The sequence below is a fragment of the Phodopus roborovskii genome, unplaced genomic scaffold, assembly GCF_943737965.1.
Source record: "Phodopus roborovskii unplaced genomic scaffold, PHOROB, whole genome shotgun sequence".
NCBI lineage: Eukaryota > Metazoa > Chordata > Mammalia > Rodentia > Cricetidae > Phodopus > Phodopus roborovskii.
This window is the reverse complement of record NW_026126611.1, coordinates 11,540,371-11,564,870: the sequence shown is the minus strand read 5'-3', so window position 1 is coordinate 11,564,870 and position 24,500 is coordinate 11,540,371. Positions and strand designations below refer to the sequence as shown.

At 47.4% G+C, this 24,500-nt stretch overlaps 1 protein-coding gene across 1 annotated transcript in view; it reads left to right on the top strand.

Annotated features, from left to right (window-relative positions):
• The first annotated feature begins 14,821 nt into the window (after positions 1-14,821).
• The window catches only part of Akap12 (A-kinase anchoring protein 12), a 71,767-nt gene continuing 62,088 nt past the window's right edge, over positions 14,822-24,500 (top strand). Inside the window, exons 1-2 of the mRNA XM_051206007.1 lie at positions 14,822-15,042; positions 15,638-15,968. Of these exons, the coding sequence (XP_051061964.1) occupies positions 15,819-15,968 (150 nt within the window). The 5' untranslated portion in view covers positions 14,822-15,042; positions 15,638-15,818. The remainder of the gene's footprint in view (positions 15,043-15,637; positions 15,969-24,500) is intronic.

Sequence of the window (24,500 nt, the reverse complement as noted above, 5' to 3'; positions counted from 1 at the left end):
TAGCACACATGTTGAGATCACAGGACAAGTTTCTGGATTGGATTCTTTCCTTCTACCATCTGGGTCCCCATCCTGGAGCCCTTCTACCAATGGAACCATCTCACTGACCTGCAAATTGGCTTTTATTCCTGACATTCAAGTGTTAGGCCAGTAAATGAAGGCTTGGGGACATGAATTAATTCACCCTAGATCACAGCGGTGGAGGCTGCCTGACAGTGGAGGCTGGTTCTTTGTGATAGGGTAACACCTGCTCGTCTCTCCTCTGCAGTCTCTCTGCAAAACCACTCACTGGAGCACACACCTTCGCCGTTATTGTCCTGGCCAACAATTCCACTCTATCCACTTCAACCCATAAAACACTGATAAGCTGACTGGGATCTAAGAAAATCTCACTAAATCACATTGTGTGCAGGGGTAGCTTGAACCTCCATAACCCAGCCCATGGTGGGGGTGGAGGGGTGGGAGGTGGGCGGGGAGTGGGGGCGGGGGTGGGGTAGGGGGGACACAGCAGGGCAGAGGCTGTGGCTCATACCTGCATAACCCTGCCCGTGTGTGTGTGTGTGTGTGTGTGTGTGTGTGTGTGTGTGTGTGTGTGTAAGGGCAGTGGCTTGTAGCTTCATAACCCAGCAGTGCTCCTGGAGAAGAAAGTGTCCCTTCCACAAACAAGAGCCTAAGCCAGGCTGCTGAAGCTGTCATGTTTTATTGAAGAATGAGCATTCTTGTGGGGCTCCGTACATTTTGATTTAGCAGTGCCATAGATATAAAAGGAGCCGGTGTACTCACTGAAACTGCATGGTGAACCCTAGCTAAAGAGCACATTTGGAAGATACACTGCTTTACCCAGCTTTAACTCAAGAAGATTTAAAAAAGAAAAATGCATAGTTAAGATAATTGCCTTTTTGGAAAAATGGAGCTACAATGTTCTGAAACCAGAAAAGCCAATTTCAACCTCTTATTCCCCTTCCCTTGTTAATCATGACAACGCGTCCAAGCCCCACCCACCACAAGCTTGCGAACTAATTGGCCATATTTTATTATATCCAGAATACACACCCACAGAGTCTGCAGGACAAAAGATAAAGAGGAGAGACAAAGGCATGCAGCTGGGTGTGGTGGCTCCTGCCTGTGGGAGACCCCAGACACAATTATTGTGAGTTTAAGGCCAGCCTAAGCTACCGTAGTAAGTCCCAGGCCAGCTTGAAAAAAAGGTGAGGAGCGGGCAGATGCCATGGGACGCGCCTGTGACCCCATGGGGTTCAAACTCTGAAGGTGGAGCGGGAAGATCTGAAGGCTGAGGCTAGCCTAGGTTACTCAGGAAAATCGTGAGAATTTTCTGAACAGAAAAAGAGGAAAGAGGTGGAAGGCAGGCAGGCAGGCAGGCAGGCAGGCAGGGAGGGAAAGCAGGCTGGCTCTATCTTTGGGTCCTTTGCAAGAGCAGTGTTTTTTTGGGGGGGGGTTTCTCTGTGGTTTTGGGGGCTGTCCTGGAACTCGCTCTTGTAGACCAGGCTGGTCTCAAACTCACAGAGATCCACCTGCCTCTGCCTCCCGAGTGCTGGGGTTAAAGGCATGTGCCACCACCGCCGGGCACAGCAAGTGTTCTTAACCACTAGATCATCTATCTCCCTTGCCCTCTGGGAGATGCTCTTAACAAGCTTTTCAAGTTTTGAAGTCTTGTCCTGATGACCAATGGGATGAGAAACAAATCAAATTACCTCATTTGACATTAAGATATCAGACTGCCAAAACCAGTTCTTCAAAACACAGAAGGGTTGGGGATGGCCCGAGACCAGCCGGGGAGAGCTTTGGGAAAGTCACAGGCCTGGCACCCATCAGACCGCCAGGCTTTGCCCTAATGACAGGGGACAGGCCTGGCCTCAGCCCCGGCCCCGAACAGATTCTGGAAATCTGGCAACCTGGTCAAAATCCAACTGACTTCAGGAAGGCTTTCCAGCCAGTCCCGGAGACAGGCCCCTTCATCGTTCTTAGAAGAAAAAGGAGCCTGGTGCTAGGGTATTTGAGGAACAAAGGAGGCTGGGCTTCTTTTTCCCTCGCTGGGAGCTGCTTGTCTCTCTTGCTTTCCCTGTGTCTAGAGTGTCCCTCTTTCTATGCCAAACGGATGGACGCCTTTCATGGCTGCTCAAAGGAGTGTGCACCAGAAGATGGAATTCCGGGCCAAATGCTCTCTTGCTAGGGAAGGACCTGCCATCCCTGGCCCCTAAGGGGAAATTGGAGAGTCAGAGTAGGAACTGATTTCACGAGCAGAGACGAGGAGCTGGGAAAGGCAGGCGTAGGTCCCAAGGTTGTCGTGTTGGCTCTGAATTTTGGTTCAGAGGGCTCCAGAGCAAAGGTAGGACACGATGGCAGAGAGAGGACACGAGGCAAATGCCAATGGCTTGGCTGCCCAGCTAAGGTCAGGGCTGTTACGTACTCTGAAAATAAAGCTACTACGGAATTTCATCGGAGAAGCTGGCATGACCAGATACGTGTTGCAGGAAGAGGAAGGTGGCTGAAGACACTCTAGCGATCCAGGGATGAGGGCAGCAAGAACATTAGGTCCCGCCCCATCCTGTCCAATCCCGTTCCTCCCCGCCCACAGGGTTTCTCTGTGTGGCCTGCCTGTCCTGAAACTTTCTTTGTAGACCAGGCTGGTCTTGATCTGCCTGCTGGGATGAAAAGGGTGTGCCACCACACCTGGCTGAGCATTAAATCATAATAGGCCCCCAGCCTGCTACAAAGGCTCCAGGGAAGCCACGCCCATTCAGGCTTTGCTGTGTCTGCTCCAGAGATAATCATGACAGATTCTGTCTCAGTGACCTGAGGAGCTAAGCAGCAGAGTCTGTGTGACCACACACCCCTGAGGGAAGTCGTTTCTTTTTTGGTTTTTCAAGACAGGGTTTCTCTGTGTTGCTTTGGAGCCTGTCCTGGAACTAGCTCTGTAGATCAGGCTGGACTCAAATAGCCCAGAGTGGCCTCAATGGCACTATATAGCCAAGGCTGACCTTGAACCTCCGACCCTCAGTTCTACACCTCCCAAGGGCTAGAATTACAGGAGGCAGCACTGTGTGTTAAATAGTCCACGTTTTTCAAGCGCCTGAAAACTCACCTTGAAGATGTTAGATGTCAAATCTGCACCCACCACCTACCACCCTAAACTCCTCCAGCACAGGGGTTGGTCTGCCTTTCCTGCAGCTGCTCATCCCTGTATAATCCAGCCATTTTGGATACTTAGCCTTTTGGTCTATCCTTTACTTGGCCCAGGCTCCCCTCTTGGTCCGTGGCTCCTCGCCCTACCTCCCCCGCCCCCTCCTCACTGGGTCCAGCTCAGTCTAGTCTTGTTCACCCTGGACTCTCCCAGATGTCCCTGTCTCTGGGTGTTGGTATTCAGGCATTATGCTGGCCTGCCCCTGTCACCTTGCAGAATGCACCCAGGGTTCCATGAGGACTGGTCTGCACGCAGATGCGAAGGACCCTTTAAAAGACAGGCCACGCCCACTCATGCTCTCTTTACTTTCTTTCCGGCTTTCCACTCTCCCTGTTCTTTTCCAGTTCTCTCTGCTGCTCTCTTCCTGCTGTTTCCCTGGGGCAGACAGGACTTTTCCTGTCTCCCTCTTCTCTTCTGTCCTGTCTCTGTTCTTGTCTCTCTCTGTGTCTCTTTCTCTCTTTTCTCTTTCCTTCCCCCCCCCCCCCAATCTTCTAATAAAACTTCTCACTTAAACTCTGCCTGGAGTGTTTGTCCCTCTGCCTCAGTCACCCTCGCCTGCCATGGAATTTGCCAAGGTCCCCCAGGCAAGGTCTCCCCTTAAACTTTATCCTAACACTGGGTATGCTCTGCCCCAAATCTACAGTTAAACTTTCTCCTCCATACCCGGGAGCAGCCATGTCCCTTTCCTTTTTTAATTTCTTTTTGTTGTTGTTGTTTTTGTTTTTTGGGTTTTGGGGGGTTTTTGGGGGGGGTTATTTTTTTTTGGTTTGTGTTTTTTTGTTTTGTTTTGTGTTGTTTTCACTCCGAGTTATTCACACTGGGCACACGAACACACACAGCATTTAAAGAGAAGCTACAACAAGAGACTGTGTTTCACAGTTTCAGAGGATCAGGAACCAGGAAATGGTTTGTGTAGGCTGTCTCTGCTCAGGGTCCCTGGAGGTTATATTCAAGCTGTGAAATTTATAGAAGCACTGGGAATGTCTCCATGTCAGAATGCTGTGTTAGTGGGAAATTATGGCAAGCCCAGGATCCTGGAAGAAGAAATGATCACATGTAAAGATCACTCTCGAGATAAATGTTTTTTCCTGGGAGTAGTGGCACATAACTTTACTTCTCAAACTTGGGAAGCAGAGGCAGGGGCATCTCTGTGAGTCAGTGCTACAAAGTAAGGCCTTGACTCAGAAGACGAGGAGGAGGAAAATGGGGGGGGGCACTGTAAGGCCTGGGGTTGTAGTCCCGCATTAAAAAAAAAAATAATAGTAATAACATAAAAAAGAAAAAAAGGAAGAAGAGAAAACAAAACACAGCCCCCATAATCTCATAATTTTCTAGATTATAAGAATAAAGTAAATAGCTTGGATTTCTCTTTTTGGAGGGTTTTTTGTTTGTTTGGTTTGGTTTTGGTTTTTTCAGCAATGCTGTCTCTAGAAGTTAAGGTACCCACAGGACATGTTGGCATTGGCCTTAATCTCAGCACTCCAGAGACAGACAGAAGTATTGCTGCTATAAATCTGAAGCAAGCCCAGGCTATATAATTCTGATCTACAGGGTGAGACAGATGAGTCTTATAACCCATCAAACGTCTCCCTGAGCTCTCACATTATTTTCTGATGAAGGGACCAGACCCTCACGTAGCCACCTGCTTCGGGCACGTGTCTGACCTTGCTGGGCCTGCCCTAGTCACTAGGAGGTCAGATAACCTTCTCGTGGCAAGGAACCAGTCAGAAGTTAGCTGGTGGGACTCTGGATGTGCTTTACGGCTCTGGGCGTGCATTACGGTAAAAGTGGCATAACAGTGCAGAGCATAGGAACCGCCCTGGGGGGGGGGGCTATAGGCCATAACAACCAGATGACCAATCAACACAGAGCAGGAAACCCAAGCCCAGAAACACACCAATCCTGAGACAGTTGCATACCCCAAGACACTCCCCTTTCACTGCCCATCAGCCCCTCCTACAGGTTTCTCTGGGTCCTTCTTATGCCAGCTGCTGTGTTGGAAGGATGAAGGGCCAGAGTAATAGTTAACTCATTAATAAAAGACACTTTGCTTTTGCATCGGAATGGGTCTCTTGGTGATTTTGAGGTTCAGAACTTGGGCACAACACTGAGGCAGGGTCTCATACTGGGACAATACGGAGAAATCCTATCTTGAAACACACACACACACACACACACACACACACACAAACAAACAAACAAAAAATGTTAAGGGTCTCACTTATGAAGCCCTAGCTTCATATCTAATTATTTTTGAGTCCCAATAGCCAGTGAATTCAGAGTGTTTTGCTTTTCATTTCGTAGTAGCCAAAAAAACCAAAAAACAAAACAAAACAAAAAACAAAAGAGACTTATGTCCATCTAACATCTAACATGTAGTCCGGAGTAGACTCTCTTCCTTATGCTTTTTTGGACTTAAAACACACTAAGGGTCACCTGGAAAGAGGGGCCCTCAGTTAAAGTCTTGACCACGTCAGTCTGGCCTGTAAGCATGACTGTGGAGCATTTTCTTAATTGTTAGTAGATGTGGGAGGGCCCAGCTCACTGTAGGAAGGAGGAGGCATACCCTGTAGATGGGCCTGGGCTGAATAAGAAGGTAGTTGAGCAAGCCAGGGTGGGCATGAGGGGCTGTGAGCCAGTAAGCAATATTCTTCCCTGGTCTCTGCTTCAGTTGCTGCCTCAGCATCCTTCAGTGATGGCGTGGAGAAGCAGTTAGCTGGATAAACCTCTCCCTCTTCCGAGTTGGATTGGGTTAATGTTTTATCGCAGCGAAAGAAAGCAAACTTGGACAGCTGGCATTTGCTAGGCCCTGATGTCAATCCTCAGTAGCCCCCAGTACCATTCACAGGGTAGGTGGGGTCCAGGACCCAGAGAGGTCGAGAATGGTCTGAGTTCTGAGAAGATGCTGCTTTCTCAGGTCAGTTTCCAAGGCCCCAGAAGAACCTAGAGGGAAAGGAAAGGAAGCCCAAGGCCAGCACAGGGCGGGGATCGATAAAAGCCTTCATATCGGAACATCATTTTTCATGGGGTAATATATGAGCCAGGGGAGGGGGGGTTGTAAACTGAAATGTTACAACTTCAGAAAGAACCGACATGTCTCATTAGCACAATAGATGGGATGTTGGCCTCATACAAAGAACTAGAAGAAACTGTTCTGGGTGTGGCGCGCTAGCTGATTTGAAAGAGGCCGCCCATGATTTCTTTACTTTAGACTTCCAAACTTTAGTATTTATTTATTTTTAAGACAGTGTCTCACAGCACAGCCTAGGCTGGCCAGGAACTCCCTACCTATGTAGGCGGGGCTCCAATTTGTAGTGGTCCTCCTGCCTCAGCCACCTCTGAGCTGGGATCACAGACACTTGCATGATCACATCCACCTTTGCTTTTTGGTTTTTATCTCATCCCTTTGAGGCCTCTCCAGGCAGAAGAACATGGAAGTGATACTGGCCATGGAGATTGCGAGTGTGTCTGTTGGTGGCCATAGTGACACCAAGGCGTAGAGTGACAGACAGGAGTGTACGGGCAGGCAGGAAAACGATTGTGTTTGTGTCAGATGGAATCTGATCTTTTCAGATTAACAGTTTACAAGCAAAACAAACACCAACCTGTTAATACTCTGTGGCCATCTAACTTGTCTTAATTTGATTCGGGTTCCTGCTCAAGGCTGGATATGAAATTCAACACTCAGTGCGTTGTCCCTGCTAGCAATCCTGACTACAACCCCAGCTAGTGTTTACACACACACACACACACACACACACACACACACACACACAAGCACGCGCACACACACACAAGGGCAATGTACATATAGATACAGTTTTTCCATCTTGAATTCACTGCAGATTGCCATCCAATTACAAGGATAACACTGGGAGGTCTAACTTACCCCTTACCCAGTTCCATCAATGGCAACATTCTACACAAACTGTGGGGCATCCCAGCCAGGGGATTTACTCTGATACAGCCGAGGTACAAAATGTTCTCAACCCAAGGAGACCATTCGGTTGCTGTCTTACAGCCACATCTACATTCTCCACCTTCTTGGCCACCACCAATATCTTCATTTCTATAATTTGTCATCCCAAGGCTATCATAGAACACACAGCATACAATTTTGGGTTATTGGTGATTTTTTTAAAGCAAATTCTCTGGTTATTACATATAAAAATGTTTGTTTCCTATTATTGTTGGATGTGCAGAATAGCTCCTCCTACGCCTCATTTTATAGGCCAGACTGAGGTAGAGTTTGTGCTGGTCCTTATGCATCTGCTTTATAAGTGCTGGGGTTATAATCCTGGGCTGCCAACTCCAACTGTTGCCTCCGTAGTATTTTGTTTGTTTGTATGTTTCGAGATAGGGTTTCTCTGTGTGGTTTTGGAGGTTGTCCTGGAACTTGCTCTGTAGACCAGGCTGGCCTCAAACTCACAGAGATCTGCCTGCCTCTGCCTCCCGAGTGCCACCAGTAGTATTTGTTAAAAGGCTGCCTTTTATCCTGTACCGAACTGTTTTTTCCCAATCAAAAATCACTTGGGCACATGGTAAGGGTTTACTGTTCCTGGGACAAATTACTTTACAGTTACTTTTTAAGTGTTAATAATTTAAAGACATACCAAAGACATGTGTCTTTGGGGCTCAACCACAATGTACCTGTCATCCCAGTACTTGGGAAGTGGATTCAAGGGGGTCAAAGTTCTGCGGGATATTTAGCTACATGGTGAGTTTCAGTCCACCATGAGACCCTGACCCAAAACAAAATGGCCCGGTTAAGATTCATGCAGAGGGGATGGAGTGATGATTCAGTGGTTAAAAGCACTAACTACTTTTCCAGAGGACACAGGTATTGAGGTTTAATAAGGATCAGGAGAACCAAATAGGCAGAATAGATGTTTATTCAGGGAGAAATAACTTACAACAGAGACAGATGAACACCAGCAGGTTCCTGGTCCCAAGGATGCCTCCCGATGCTCTCCTGTCCCTGTCCTGGTCCTGCAAGCAAGAGAGCTCCTGGAGACCCTGCCTCAGACTTAGTTCCCCCAGGTAACATTTGCCTCTGTCCCCACCCCCCCAATGGGCGTGGTCTGTGCCACAGGTGTGGACAAAGTGAATATTTCACTACACACAGGTTCACTTCTCAGTACCCACATGGCAGCTCACAGCTGTCTGTAATTCCAGTTCCAGTAGATCCAACCAACACCAATTCACATAAAATAAAACTAAACAAATTAAAAAAATATTTGCACAGAGCCAAGTGTGGGGGCATAGTCCTTTAATTTTACCACTTGTGAGGCAGAGGCAGATGGATATCTGAGTTTGAGACCCTATTTAAAAAAAAAAAAAAAAGTTGGTTAGGTCAGTTATAGACTAATTACATCTGTTGAAGGCAAATAGGTTTTAATTAATCAAATTTCTTTTTTTTTCTTTTAAAATATTTTTATCATGTTTAATTTATTTTGTATGTGTGCATGGTCAGAGAACACCTTACAAGAGTTGGCTTTTTCCCATTGTGTGGGTGTTCGGATGGAATTCACCTGTGTAGGCTTGATGGCAACTGCTTTTACCCCCCACTGAACCGTTTCTACTGTTTCTGATAATTATTAAATTCCACATGTAAGAGCAAATATTCAGAAGTTGGGCACTTGGAAGGCAAAGGCTGGTGGATCTCTGTGAGTTCAAGGCCAGTGTGTTCTACATAGTGAGACACTGTCTCTAAAACAAACAAAACAAAAGGAAACATACCCCCAAAATGAAACAACCTCCCCCCCCAAAAAAAAAAACAAATATTCATTATTTCACAGTTATATTTTCTTCACTATTGGGGATTGACCAGGAGATCCTATGCAAACATCCTACTGATGAATGACACAGCAGGGTCATCAAGTCCCACAGAAAGTGAGTTAGCAATTGCTTGGACAGTAGGTGAGGTTCCAGGGAGCAAAGCCTGGGGCTTCAAGGCACACAGAGAGATTTGGTTGGGGTGGGGGTGGATGGGAGTGTTGATGGTTAGGGTCACTATTTTCTGTTTATTTTCAGATAAGGTCTTGCTATCTAGCCCAACTTGAACTCAAGATACTCTGGGATACTGGAATTACAGGCATTCACTTTGTATACTTTGGTCTTTTGTTTTTGTTACATTTTGAGACAGGGTCTCACTCTACAGCCCTAGCTGGCCTGGAATACACATGTAGGTCAGGTTGGCCTTGAACTCAGAGACCCTCTTGAGTGCTAGAATGACAGGGTGCGACACGCCAGCCTTGTGTGCAATTCCTCCTGTGTTAACTCTACCCCTCCAGTGCAGTACAAACACACCAGTAGGGAACTGACTGCCACCTCTCAAGGAATTTAGTCAGCACCGTGGCTATTATGATCACATGCTAGATTCTGCTTTCAACAATGACATGTTTTCATTTGGAAAGAAACCCATTAATTTCCCAAGATAAAATAATTGGCATTTCAAGTTCTTCTACGGGAGGTAAAATTCAAACTGGGCATGGAGGTTCTCGCCTATAACCTAGCATGTGAGAGGCTGAAGCAGGAGAATCACAGGGAGGTTGAGGTCAGTCTTGCCCTGAGCGAGACCTCATCTCAAAAAAAACAAATAAAAACCTGAAGAACAGGACCAGCGGTGAGGCTTTCTAGGCAGCAGGGGATGCTTGCTACTGAAGCCCAAGGATCCACGTTTAATTCCCTGGTTCCACATAAAAGTAGAAGGACAGAATGGAATACGTGAAGTTACTTCACCATGCACACGTGGCATGCCCACTGATAAAATGACACAGAACAAAAGAAAGGGAGAGAATACAATCAGAAGTCTGAGGGTTTGTGTATCCCAGGGGCGGGGCCTCTTATGTGTCAAGTCCTGGATTCAGTCCCCAGCACCAAAACAATAACAATAAAGGAAGTGAAATTCAAATACATTCTTTCACAGGCGCTCAACAGTACAGTAGCACTCAAAAGATACATATTTCGGAGGCTTTTTTTTTTTTTTTGGATGGGGGCACGTTTGTTTTTTAATTTTTAGTCTTTACATATGTTACGTTCTACTTTGGAGTTTTGGTAGTTTTTTTGTTTGTTTGTTCACATGTATGTAATTGAGCTCCTAGGGTTGTAGTGACGACATCAGCTATTGAGAGAAAGCAGGCCAACTTTTTTGTTTTTTAGCATGTGTGTATCCACTTGTGCATATGCCTACATGAGCATTGCAGACAGTTGTCACTGTGTGGGTTCAGGAGACTCAACTCGGGTTCTCTGCAAAAGCAATCCGCACTCTTAATCAGCCCAGCCATCTCTCCAGTTCCTCCTTTCTGTTTCCCAGACAGAATATTGCATATTGTAGCCTTGAACTACAACTCTCTCTGGTTCTCTTGCTGCCTTAGCGTGCTGGGCCCTGGGATTACAGGCTTGAGATCCCATGGCTGATTTGTTTCCTGTTTCCTTTATTTAGACTCACCTTGAACCAAGTATTGACAGTTATTGAAATCAGTTCTCTGTAAATAGTTAATCCTATGGAGATTGGAAACCACTGTGAGTGGAAAATCATGAGTGTGAAAAAACACTCCTATTTTCACGCATGTAGTTTTCAATGTTTATATACTGCTTTTTACATATTTGTGAAATAGAATGTGCTATTTTGATTTAGGACTCCCTGTCCAAGTAACAAACTCAGGGTAATTTGCATACCCTTCACCGTCAACTTAAACTGGGGAATGCTTGTTGACTGTGCTGGAACCCAAGGGCTTGATCCCAGCACTACATTAAACCAGGTGTGATGGTGCATGCCTGTGATATGAGCATTTGGGGGGTAGAAGTGGGGGGGATGAGTTCAGGGCCAGCCTTAGGTATATAGCAAGTTAGGCTTAAATTCATAGCCAGCCTAGGCTACACGATGCCTCCTCCCTCTCCCTTCTTCTCCCTCTCTCTCCCTTTTCTCCACCCCCTGTTTATCTCTCTCTGTCTCTGTCTGTGTCTCTCTGTCTCTTGAGGGAGGCAGTTCTGGAGAATTGAGCTCAGGGTCTCATGTATACAAGGCAAGTACAGTTCTACTGAGCTACAGTCCTGGTCCTGAGACCATATCTAAACATTAAAATGCAATAACTCTTATCAATTCTCTATGATGAGTCCATTCAACTTTAACTATTTTGAGCTGTGAGGTATTCTTGTTCACTGTATTCAGCCTGTGTCCTGTTGGATAATGCCATGGTACCGAGTTGATCAATCTTTTTCTGCCTCTAATTCCTTTAAAACCGTGAGGGTGCACGCACCCAAGATGTTAAACCACATTCTTTATGTGACCAGTTTTTCTGGAGAAGCAAACTTAAGAAGTTCAAGCTCGGCCTGCCCCACAGGCAATGCCTGTTTGTTTTTGAGAAATCTCAAATTGTTTTGTAGGAGAGAATTAACCCTCTCGGGGAAACATTTCAAGTCACTGTCCCATGGGAGAGCGTGAGGGAGGACACCTGCACCCTGTGGTGTGTGTGTTGGCGGGTGCTGCTAGACAGAGTCTGTGTAACTGAAGCCTCCAAGGGAGGGGTGGACAGCAGAGCAGCTGTCTTCAGCTTCATGGAGACCAGAGACCAGGAGAACAGTTCTTCAGATATTACCAGAACCCAACGGAAGCAAACCTGGGAGACTTGCATCAGAGCCTTGGCTGGAAAGCAGGGCAGCAATCCTGTTTGGATAGGTGCTTGATGAATGTGTGTTGAAGGGATGGAGATGTCACTCAGTTATTACAGCCCTTCCTAGCATGCCTAGAGCCCTGAAATGCAAGAATGTCCTATTTGCTGGCCAGTGGCGGCTCTTTAATCCCAGCACTGGGGAGTTCAAGGCCAGCCTGTTCTACAGAGGGCAGCCAGGCTACACAGAGAAGCCATGTCTTGAAAAACAAACAAGCAAAAAAGGCTAACTCTAAGGTTCTGTTATGTAGCCCAAGCTACCCCAAATTTACTATGTGGCCCAGGCTAGCCTCAAATTCATGAGAATCCTCCTGTATCAGCCTGCCCAGTGCGGAGATTGTAGGTTTGTGCTCCAGGCCTGGATGAGCCATTATAATTACTATACCAGTAACCTAGAGGTGTTTTAGGCGGAATAGAGAATATTATGTATATGCCTCTTAATTTTTTTTTCCATATTGAGAATTAAACTCAAGACTTCACACAGGTAAGGACGTTTTCTACTATTGACCATTATAACTCTAGGCCCTTAAAGTACAGTTTTACTTTTTTGTTTTCTCTCTCTCTCCTTTCCTTTCTTTTCTTCTTTTAGGACAGGGACTCACGGTGTAGTTGTACTGGCCTGGAACTCACAAGCTTCCTGTCTCAGCCTCACACAGGTGCTTGGATTACAAGAGTGTGCCATTTCACCTAGCTGTTTTGTGTTTTGCTTATTTTAGTGTGTGTGTGTGTGTGTGTGTGTGTGTGCGCGCGCGCGCGCGCTCTTGGCGTATTCGAGGGTGAGTGTGCATGTGCATTTGGGGCCCAGTGGGGCAGAGGTCTATACAGGTGCCTTTCTGGTTGGTTTTGTTTTTGAGACAGGGTCTCACTGCGTGACCCTGGCAGGCCTGGAACTTCCCAAAGCTCTGCCTGCCTCTGCCTCCCAAGTACTAGGATTAAAGATATGCACCACAAAAACTCAAGGTTTGGGGGTTATCTTTTTATGACAGGGTCTCTCACTCATCTAGGCTGGTCAAGGATCTCCGGGGACCCTGTTGAAAATAGCCCCCTCTCCCCCGCCTGGACCGCACACCTCACAAGCACACCTCCCCCCCCCCAGACTGCATACTGATCCTGGGTGGGGGTGGGGTGGGGCCATCTAAACTCAGGTCCTCCTCAAGTCTGCAGCATCTGACCCAGCCATCTCCCCATCCCCTGTGTTTCGCTTTTCAGGAATAAGAAAAGGCACGGTTTTACAGCCTGGATAATGAGCATAAAGGCAACAACTCGTGCTGTAAGCAGGCACAGGCAATGTATTCCTCAGTGCTGGCCTGTCCACTGCTAGCTGGAGATCTCTGGCCTTGTAATCTTTTCTGAACATTTCAAGGCTAGTGAATGGGAAAAGTTTTGTCAAGAATTTCCCACCAGCTCCAATAATACAATCTCGCAGAACTGGGGGGGGGAGGGGGAGGAACGCTGATATCATTTGTATCAAAGCAGGCAGTACAAATAGTACCTCCTGCTCCGCGTTCTTAAAGGAACCCCTCCCCCACGTCGGCGGCAGGATAGAACCCAGAGCACGTGATCCAAGGCTCTACCTTAGAGCCACCCCCTGGTTCTCAAACTGCTTCAACCACGTTTTCAAGTTCCTACCACCCTGCTATCAAAAAGGCTCCTTCCACTACCACGCTTGAGAGGAAGGGATGAAACAATGCAAGTGTATTCCAGAAGGGTGTGGAGTGTGGTGGCTGAGCGTGCGCTTTGAAGTCCGGTGCCCATTGGTTTGCCTTGCTCATCCATCTACCAACTGTGAAACCCTGGGTGCACAAAATGTGCTTTCTTTGCTTAATCCCTGCCATTTTCTGTTGTGGTAGAATGAGAATAGGACACCCGCCATCAGGCTGTTGTGAGGCGTGTATATGCGATCATATGGGCGATTTTTTTTTTTTTTTTAACAGTACCCGGTACAGAATGAGAATGCTTATGTTTGGGCTCAGTGCTAGATCACAGAGGCCTCGGATTCCACTCCCCAGCACTCTATGAGGTGGGGGAGGGGGGAGATGCTAATGTTTCCAAACAGTCAAAATTTAAATTGAAGCAGGGTGTGGTCTCTCAAGCCTGTAGTGTCTTCTCTCCAGAGACTTGGGGCTAGCTAGAGAGCTCAAGGCTACCCTCGACTGTTCTGTGATTCTGTTTCAGCCAACAAAACACCATAACACAAAACAAGTTGAGATACGTGATATTCTCCCAGATAACTAAGAACAAAGAGCTTGAAAATCTGTTTCTAAATGGATAAACTTTAGAGAAATTGGCCTTTGCGTATATCCACAAAAACAAAATAATTGACAAAACAACATTTAAAATAATTTATTTATTTTCATTCTGCATACATTCTTGTTTTGCCTCCATGTATGTCTGTTGTGAGGGCATGCTATCCCTGGGAAATGGAGTTACAGATGGTTGTGAGCTGCTAGGAACTGATCTGGGATCCTTTGGGAGAGCAGCCAGTGCTCTTAACCATTGGGCAATCTCTCCAGTTTCAAGAAAACAATTCTATCCTGAAAAGCTAATGAGTGGTTCCCAATATGTTCTTATATGACAACGAATAAGGGCCAGATGCCATATAAGTAAGTTAATGTATTAAATCTGAGGATGAGAGATGCTTATCTGGCATCTAGGCTTAAAAGTCCTTAATTCTTTCAGCACAGTCTCACTCTGTGGCTCTCAGACTGTACTGGAGCTCACTGTCCGACCCAGGGAGGGCCTCAGGCTCAAGCTGACCAACCCTCTTGCCTCTGCCGCTCAGACATCAGGATTACACACATAACCACAACCCCTGGCTCACCTGAGATTATTTTATGTTTTCCTCCCTACTACTGTCATGCTCAGTGCGGAGTAATACAACAACATTTTAATTGAAGTCAAATACTTATTGGCCGCGACGTTAATATAATGATTATCGAATCAGGTGGAGGAAGAAAACAGGCCAGCCCCTTCTTCGCTGGTATTCGAGATCTTCATGGTTTGAGAACACCAATGGCGACCGAACAGACCTAAGCCAACGTGGTTGGTGTTTCAGCATCAGCCGAGACAAGAGGCCTGGATGTGTAACCTTCAGCATCAGACGCTGAGAGGACAGGCACATTTCCAGTAACAGCTTCATTTCCCCGCGTTCCCTGGGGAAAGAGGGCGGTGAGTTCTGTTGATGGCATCAGCTGACATCACTGGCTGGGATCGTGGGGACGCTGGGCCCACCTCAGCGGTGGCCTGACTGCATCAACGTCTGGGTTTCCCAGCTCCTGCCACGTGAGCCGACCTAATATGGCCAGGCTCAGGAGCAGCCCAGGAGTGCTTCCTTTCTCCTGCAAAAGGAGAGAAGGCTGGAACAAATGCTTAAAGTCAAACACAGTCTGAAGGAGAGCAAATGGGGATTTGGGTTCGCGCCTGGCCAGATGCAAATCCCAGGGCTGCAGAAGCTCCAACCTTGGGGTATCAATCATTGAATTGAAAAACAAAGCTTTGCCCCCTTCCCCCTTCTTTCTTGCTGTCTCTGAACCTTCTTCAGCCCCGGGACAGATCCCAAACCTCCCGTCCCCTTTAGGGACCCGAGGAGCCCTGGGGGTGGGGTGGGCTGCTGGGAATCTGGTGGCTGAGCCTTTGGTCCTAACAGCCTAGGGGGAGATGCTGCAAGGCGTGTCTGGGCTGTGCTCATGTGATGAAGGGAGGGAAAAACAAGGAGGGGGGAGGAGGCTACGAGGTGGCTTTTTTTTTTTTTTTTTCTTTTAAGGAGTTTGCCACGAGCGCGTCCCCTTCATTCGCAGTCCGGGCGCGTTCTCAGCAGGATCGCAGAGAGCCGGCTCTCCTCGCCCGTAGTCCCTGTGGTCCTGGGAGCACGTCCCCTAGCCCCTCGGCGTCCCCGCGGTCCCAGGAAGGCGGCTAGCCAGCGGGAGTAGGAGAGCCACTGAGCCATGGGCGCAGGCAGTTCCACCGAGCAGCAGAGCCCCGAGCAGCCGGCGGGGAGCAACACGCCGAGCGAGCCGGAGCTCAGTGGCCACGGGCCCGCAGCGGAGGAGCCGGGAGCAGCAGGAGAACCCGCCGACGCGGATCCCGCCACCAAGGTATGCTGCGGCCACCTGCCCGGGTGGGGCGGGATGGAGATGGGGCGTCCTGGCGGTTTCCGCCTGCCACAACTTCCCGCCGGTGCAGCCCGACTGCAAACTCGAGCGCAGCCCTTTGCAGGCTCTCGGGGTCTTTCGCACCGGGGCGGGGCTGGCATCTTTGTCGTGGGTCCCAAAGGGCGGCGACCTAGCCCTTCCGCAGCCATCAAATCTGCCTCTGCCCGCCGCTTTGCAGCCTTTCCCCTCTCTTCCGGTGGGCTGGCAGCCCGGGGGGATGGCCGGTGGGGCATCCGTAAGAACTGATTGTGGCCAGGCATTTGAAGCTGCCTCACACCCACCCAGATCCCAGGTCCCAGAGAGGAAAAGTCGGAACGTGCTTTGGAGCATCGCAAACCTGGGTCCCAGGTTCCCCACCCAGTATTGGCCTTGACACCCGCTCCACCCGGGCCACCGGATTTGGTACCCGGAGTCCTGCGGCAGCGCCTGGGACACCGCCTAGCTGATGCAGAGAATCTGTCTTCCAGACAGAAAGAACCGGAGCAGTAGCACCAATGGAGGGCTAGGAAAGCTCCTGGTACCCTGTCTCCCTTTCTCACAGTTTGCTGCCTGCGGACTCAGTTGGATAAGCAAACATTGGAGTTAGAAGTTCTCCACCGATGTAGGCAAAGGCTTAAGCGAGCGTTCCTTCCACTCTTTCTGTCTACCGAAAAGCTCTAGAAATACTGCAGTTTTACAGGCCGGCTCCAGGTGGGAATATTTAATCTGGTACACCACAGCCTCTACCTTCGTGTCCTATTCTCATTATTGTGTTTTATTCAGTTCTTTTTCTTTTGTTGTTGTTCGGGGTTGCTAATTAATTTGCTTGTTTGCTTTGAGACAGGGTATCACTCTAACCTAGGCTGGCTTGGAACTCACCACGTAGCCCAACTAGTAGCAATCCTCCTGCCTCTGCATCTTAAATGACTTCTCAGCCACGCCCGGCTGGTGACATTGCTTTTTAGCTGTTTTCCAGCAAGTGGTGGTGAGCAAGACTTCACTCAGGTGGATTTATGGTATTCTTACAGAAAGCTGTGGACAACCAAACAAACAGAGACATCAACCAGTTGCTGAATTTGGGGATAGAGAGTAATGAGCACTGTTAGGAATGTTCCCGGAAATGTAGACATCTTTCCGCGTTGAACAAAACATTCATATCCAGGTAAATCTCACAGAGGTTGGACCTGCTCGCTTTGACCTCTTTAGTTGTCCTAGTATAATAGAGGATGAGTGGTTGCTCTTAACAGTTTCTAGCTCCACTTTTTAACTCATGGATACTCACTCGTAAAATCCAGCGTCCCCCTGCCTCGGATGCATAGATCTTCTAGAGGCGCCTCAGTACACTCTCCATCCATCCTTTGGATGCCTCAGTTACATCTTAATACTTGGCAACAGTCTTTCTAAAGAAAGAATAACTTATGAGAGGAAGAGTGCAGGTGTGTGCTTGAGCTCTCTGTGTGTAGGGGCAAAATGTGCCTTGTGCGCAGGTCAGACAACAGCTCTGAAGTTGGTTCTCTCACTTTACTTTTATGGGGGTTGTGGGGCTTGAACTCATGTTGCCAGCCTTGTGAAGCAAGCGCCTCTCCCAGCGACCATCTGTCTCAGAGCCCCACACCAGGTTTTAATGCTGTCAACATAGTTCTGGTTTTGAGTACAGTAATTTTAAGGTATGATTGCTAAAAATGTGTTGTCAGGAGACATTGCTTACCTCGGTTTTTATAGGATAGTTTTTATATAATAGTTGTATTAGCTGTTTACACTGAAATATGGACCTTCTCCCCTTCCCAATAAACTGCATTTGTTTACTTAAAAACATTCCTTCCATCCATTCTTCCTTCCTGCATCCCCCTTCTCCATCTTAGTCAACCACCATCTTGAAACATCCAAGCAGTTTCTTTTAAAAAATGACTTAAGTGACATCCACAGCATCACTAATTTGTTGGCCAGTTTCCCAGTTATCAATTTGGAGATGGATCGATACACTTGCGTGTGCTCGCTGGAATATATGTGTTTCACTAGGATCTCAGAATCAAGAATGGTTCAGTGTCCCCAAATTCTACCCTTAACCTCAATCTTGAGCTCCAGTCCCTGACCTCCAAAGCGGAAAGCAGAGAGGTTCCATCTGCCTCTTGGCTCCCTAACCCCTTGGTCCGTTCTCATTGGAGCCCACATTTGTGGGTTTAGGGGCTTTTAAGCTAATGGGCTTGACTTGTGTACATGCTCTACAAGTCTAGGAGCTTATCTGGTTTTGCTGGCAATCTGTCCCCTGTGTGAGGCATGGCACCCGGCATGAAGTGTAGAGACTTGGCAAGAGCTGATGGAGAGGAGGAAGTGATGATATTGGCTCTTGGGTTTTCCTTGGTTGATGCAAGCTGTCTACTCCACTTTTAGCCTCACCGTGATTAGCTTCATGTATCAGAAAGTGACTGAGGACCGGTGTGTTTGCTAATTAGATGGAGCAAATGGTTTAGGAAGAAACTCAGATGTGAAGCCTCAATTTGTTCTTTAGAAATACAGTGGCTCGGCTGGGCGTGGAGGCTCACATTTGCTATCCCAGCCGAGGCAGGAGGACTGCTATGACTTGACTTTGAAGCCAGTCTGGGCTACGTGAAACCTTGCTTTTTTTTTTGGTTTTTGTTCAAAGCACACACTGAGTTACTTAGAAGTTATGTCGTGGATATATAATTTTGATGGGTGTGTAGACATTTGGGGGAGGTTTATCCTCTTTGGATAGAATGATCCATTTTTTTTCCTTTTCACATAATGTAATCAATCATTAAAGATTATTATCAGATTCCCCCCCCCCGTGTGTCATACATTTATATCATATCATACATTTATATCATATGTGCTACATGTTTAGTAAATCAGTTAGTTTGGGGATTTTTTGTTTTTTAGACAAGGAGTCATTCTGTGGCCCAATCTGTCCTAGAACTCACTATGCAGCAAAGGCTGGCCTTGAACTTAATCTTCCTATCTCAGCCTCCTGGGACTGAATTTACAGCAAGGAGCCATATATACATATATATGTGTGTGTGTGTGTGTGTGTGTGTGTATTCTGAACTAGCTTTGGGCAGGATGCTTGGCATGTACACTAACACTGAGCTACAGTCCCCATCCCTAGTTACTAGTCATTTCCTAAGGGTCCCTAAAGGCCTTCCTGATTGAACTCTGCCATGAGGTCAAATAGAGAGTTAAACTTGTTTGATTTTTGTGACAGTTTCTCTGTATAGCCCTGACTTTCCTGGACCTGGCTTTGTAGGTCAGGCTGGCCTTGAACTCAAAGATCTGCCTATCTCGGCCTTGAAGTCGAAGATATGCTTGCCTCAGCCTCAGGAGTACTGGAATTAAAGGTGTGTTCCGCCACCAACCTGCTGGTGTTTTTAAAGAAATGATTACATGTTTAGTGTGTGTGTCTGTTCGAGCGCGTGCATGCCCAAGCATGCGTGCATGGGTACCCATGCAGGCTTCAGATCCACTGCAGCTGGAGTTACAGGCAGTTAGTTGTGTGCTCCCTGGTGTGGGTGCTGGGATCCCTCTGGTCTCTAACAGTAAGTGCTCTTAGCCATCTCTAGCTTCTGGGAGGTAAACATCATCTTCTTCCTCCTCCTCTTGTTTTGGGATTGAACTGAGCCCAAGAGAATTAAACTTTTGATTACTCAAGTTTAACATTTAAATGCCCTGTATCTTGGTTTTTATCTTTTGCAGGGAGTCCCATAGTCAGTATTCATATGCAAATTCTAAGAGGAACTAAATGGTTTGGTCAGTTATTTGCCTGGTTTAAGACTTCAAGGTTGCTCCTAGGGACAGTAGTTTGGTTGGCTCCTCATTTCCTCAGTTGTGTATTTAGGAGCTCTGGTCTCTGCAAATTTATATTCATTCAGTTGCTGACAGACCACGGGTGACCAGTGACTAATGAACTAATGAACTTCCGTTGTGCTGGTAGATTTTGATTTCTGGAGCCAAATTGAAAGCCATCAGAATGCCTCTGAATCAACCTTTGTTTTTCAATAAATGATAACATTTACGTGTGTGTGTGTGTGTGTGTGTGTGTGTGCATGCTTGCTTGCATGCACATATATGGAGGTCTGAACAACCAGCGGGAGCTGAGTTGACAGTCATCTCTCACATGGCATCAGGCTTGGCTGCAAACACCTTACATATGGGGTCTTCTTGGCAGCCTTGAATTAACCCTTCTATATTTTCTACTGATCAGTGATTTGCAAGCTGGAGATGGAACAGGGCCATTGTAAGCTGGGTAGGGAGGTGAGGTGCAGTCCCTTGTCAAGTCTTAAGGTTGTGGTTCCCCTTGACTGCAGGAGTTATGAGTCACCAAAACATGAATGATGCGCAAAGTTGAAGAACTCGCTTTTTAAATTAATTAACTAATTCTAATGTACATTTGGACAAGTGTTTTGCCCATATATATGTATATAATGTACATTTGGACAAGTGTTTTGCCCATATATATGTATATATGCACCACATTCATGTCTGGTGTCCCCAGAGGTCAAGCATCAGATTTCTGGGCAACGGGATTACAAATGGCTGTGAGCCACTATATGGGTGTTAGGAAGTGAACCTAGGCCCTCTGTAAGAGCAACAAGTGCTCTTAGCTGCTGAGCCCTCTTTTCAGCCCCTTGATTGGTGTTTTAAAGGATGTGTCTATATTAAACAGATACTGGAGGTGCCAGCCCATCCCATAATTGACTGACCTGAGCTACTGTGGTTTTTTGAGAAACTGGCTTTTAATGCCCAAGTCATCTGCTTTACCATGAACGGTCTAGAATTTAATGGAATTGGAAGAATTGTCTTTATCTATGACTTGGAATTTTTGTGGGGTGAGTGTGTGTCTCATGTAGTCCAGGATGGCCCCGAACTCACTATATAGAGGATGCTGTCCTTGAACCTCTGATTCAGCCTTCCTCCTGAGGAGTTTCTGCATGTGTCACTTATATTCCAGCAGATTTTTCCCCATGACGAGAGGCGCTGTTCTCTCACTAAATCAGAGACCAAACCCAGCAAGCTTTGTCAGCATAGCACTTGAGAGGCTGAAGCAGGGGGATAGCAATAGCAAGTTCAAGACCAGCCTGGGCAATGTAGTGAGATCTATGTTAGCCTGGGATGCAGAGTGTGAAACTGCCTCAAAGCTTTCAAAAACACACACACACAAACAAGAACATTGGAGACAGAAGTGTGAGGCTTCAAGATGAAATTATTTGGCTTCACAGTTTGAGCTGTAAGAGTACCTGCCACCTGAGTGTGAGGACCTGTGTTTGGGTCCCTGGCGCCCACATTAAAAGCTGGGTGCTGCAGCCTGTTCCTGTAAGCCCAGTGCCAGGTCGATGCTGCCCTGTTAGTCTTGCTGACAGCTCCAGGCTTAGAGAGACCCTGTCTCAAGGGACTAAGGCAGAAACTAAGCTGGCCACCTGTTGTCCTCTCCTGGCCCCTGCATAGCCTTGCCTGGGCATGAGCACACATGCTGTTTAAATATACAAATGTGTAGTATATTGAGTTTTAGATCTTGATCAGCCCCCGCTGTCCACGAACGAGACAAAGGCTCTCACCCTTGCCTAGGCTTGTTTCCTGTTCCGGGTGCCTGAAGTGGCTCTTGCCACTATTACCTGGTGTTATAGGCATGCAGGACCAAGTTCCGCTTTAGTGGGACTCTGCCTGTGGTTCTAGAATCGGAAGCCTCTTATAAAATGGAAAGGTTGTCCAGAGGAGCTTGACATTGATTTCATAGAAGAAAAAGGGCGGAGGAAACCTGAGATGGAACCAAAATTCCCTTATCTTGTAAAGGTCCGTGGAGAGGGGACAGGCTTAGACAGCCCAAACTGTCCTGTTGGGTTTGGGTTTATTTGTTGTTTGTTTTAAAGACAGGGTCTCTCAATGTAACCCAGTCTCAAAGCAGGTAATCTCCTGCCCCAGCCTCTTGAGTGGTGGGATGACTAAAAAGCTGTACTTGGCCATTATCGAGTTCTTTATCTTTTGGTATCTTGCAGGTCGGATAAACAATTTGGTTTCAGCTCGGTCACTTGCTTTGCCCCGATCCTTTGGGCCCTCTGTTAAAAGCTCTAGCTGCCTGTGAATTTTAGGACAATCAACACAAAAGAAATAAATAGCTCGACTGGTAGCGGAGGTCTCTGGCCTGTTCGTAGCAGGTGGGAAACGCTGGATTCCATGCCCACCCTCACAGCACACGTGCACAAACGACGCTGCCTGTTTTTCATTGCCTTCTTTCTGTAAGTTTTAAAAGATATTCAGGGTTTAGGGAACAGAACACCTGCACAAGAAAAGGATCACGGGAGATTATGCCCGTCATTGACCTGTGTAGTTCTGTGTGGGCTGCCATTCGTGACGTGTGGGACGGAAGTGTATGGCATTTAGTTCGCATTTTGAGAAAATAGTTAATACCCATGCCTGTTGAAATCCCTGAACCCAGTCCGTCGCTCTCTTACCCTAAGCATTAAAAAGCACTATGGTAGAAAGTAGACAAAGAGCTGGAGAAGGACAGGTAATGTGCTGTCTGTGTGCACGTGGGCATACGGTGCCATGGCGAGGGTGTGGAGGCCTGAGTCAACTCTCCCATTGTACCATGCCCCAGGGAAAGATCTCAGACTTAGCAGCAGGTGCCCTTTACTCGGTGACTAATCTTGTTGGCAAAAACACTATAGCATTGGTTTAAAAAAAAAATGTAGAAAAAGGGACTATATTTATTTATTTGTAATAGACCTGGCTGTCTTGGAACTCAATCTGTAAGCCAGGCTGGCCTCGAACTCACAGAGGTCTGCCTGCTTCTGCCTCCCGAGCGCTGGGATTAAAGGCGTGCGCCACCACTGCCGTCAGGGATTCATTTTTATTTCATGTGTGTGTGTTTGCCTGATGCGTGTTGCCACATGTGTCCCTGATGCCCGTGGAGATCTGAAGAGGCCATCAGATCCTGTAGAACTGGAATCATAGATGGCTGTGAACCACCATGGGGTTGTTGGGGACTGAACCTGGGTCCTGAGGAAGAGCAGCTCTTAAGTGCCGAGCTTCCTTTCCTGATGATGTCCTTACTTGAAAAATATGCGATATTTGAGTCACCGGATTTGGGGCCATTTTCCTGCTGATGTGGTTTGGCTAGAGGCTGTAAGGATCTGAACCTGTGATTGCTCTTGTTTTATTTATATTAGTGCTTTTCTTTTCCTTTGTTTTAGAGATCGGAGTTTATCTCAAAGGCCAGATTGTCATCCTTGAAATCACTATGCACGCAGGTCTGCCTTTGGAGTCCTGTGTCTTCTTTCTCTACCTCCCAAGTGCTTGATGTGTATCACCATCGTGTGTGTGTGTGTGTGTGTGTGTGTGTGTGTGTGTGTGTGTGATTCTCTGTACAGCCTAGAATCCCAGGACCAGGGCCTGCACTCATGAAAGGCCATCTTGGCTTCTGACCCCTCAGTGTGGGTACCGTGGCCTTATGGGAGGAGAGGAGCTGGCACCGGAGCCTGTCCTTTCTCCAGTGTTCAAGGCTTAGATGACAACTCAGACTCACTCACTACTGAGGTTGGAGCTTGCGTGGGTAGAGAGGAAGGTGTCAGATTTCTTCCTCTCATATAGCTAGAGAAGAAAATAGAGGAAATTATCCTCCTACATAGTGTGCTGTGCGTGGAGGTTCCTCTGCGTGAGCCATGTTGGGCGGAGGGTGGTGCACACAAGCCATGTCAGGTGTTGCTGTATACAAACTATGTCTGGTGGAGTCAGATTGGATTACAAACCAAGTTAGGTGAAGTCTTGTGTCAGAACAAAACAGAATGCTCCCTGTGTTTTCTAGCCGGGTTCAAGTGATGCTTCTGGCTCTGCCTCCCACCCATCTTGGACCGCATGTGGACTGATTTACTTATCAAGTACAGTGTTCTGCCTGCAGAACGAGAAGAGGCTGCCGTATCTCATTGTAGATGGTTGTGAGCCACCCTGTGGTTGCTGGGAATTAAACTCAGGACCTCTCTGGAAGAGCAGTCAATGCTCTTAATCCCTGAGCCATCTCTCCAGCCTGAAGGGAGGAGACATTTTTAGCTGTTACCTTGATACAACCTAAAATGACCTGGGAAGAGCCTCAAGGAGGGGTGATCTAGAGCAGGTGGGCTTCCGGGCATATCTGGAAGGTTGTCTTGATCGATGGGCAAAGGTCCAGCCTGAAGGTGAGTGGTACCGTACCATTCTTTGGTTTGAAGCCGTGGACTCAGTGAGGTAGAGTTAGCTGAGCTGTAGACACGTGTGCATCCATTTCTCTTTGCTCTTGTCTGTGTCTTGACTTCCCCTCAGTGATGGGGCTGTCACCTGGGACTGAGATCAAATAATCCACTCTGCTCAGCTCCTTTTTGCCGGGGCATCTTGCCACAGCAACAGATATGAAGCTAGGACATCATGTGACAGTCGTAATGAGGGACTCAAGAAGGGCTTACAGGAGGGTGGGCCCTCAAGAAGGCTGAGGCAGGAGGATTTGAGTTTGAGGCC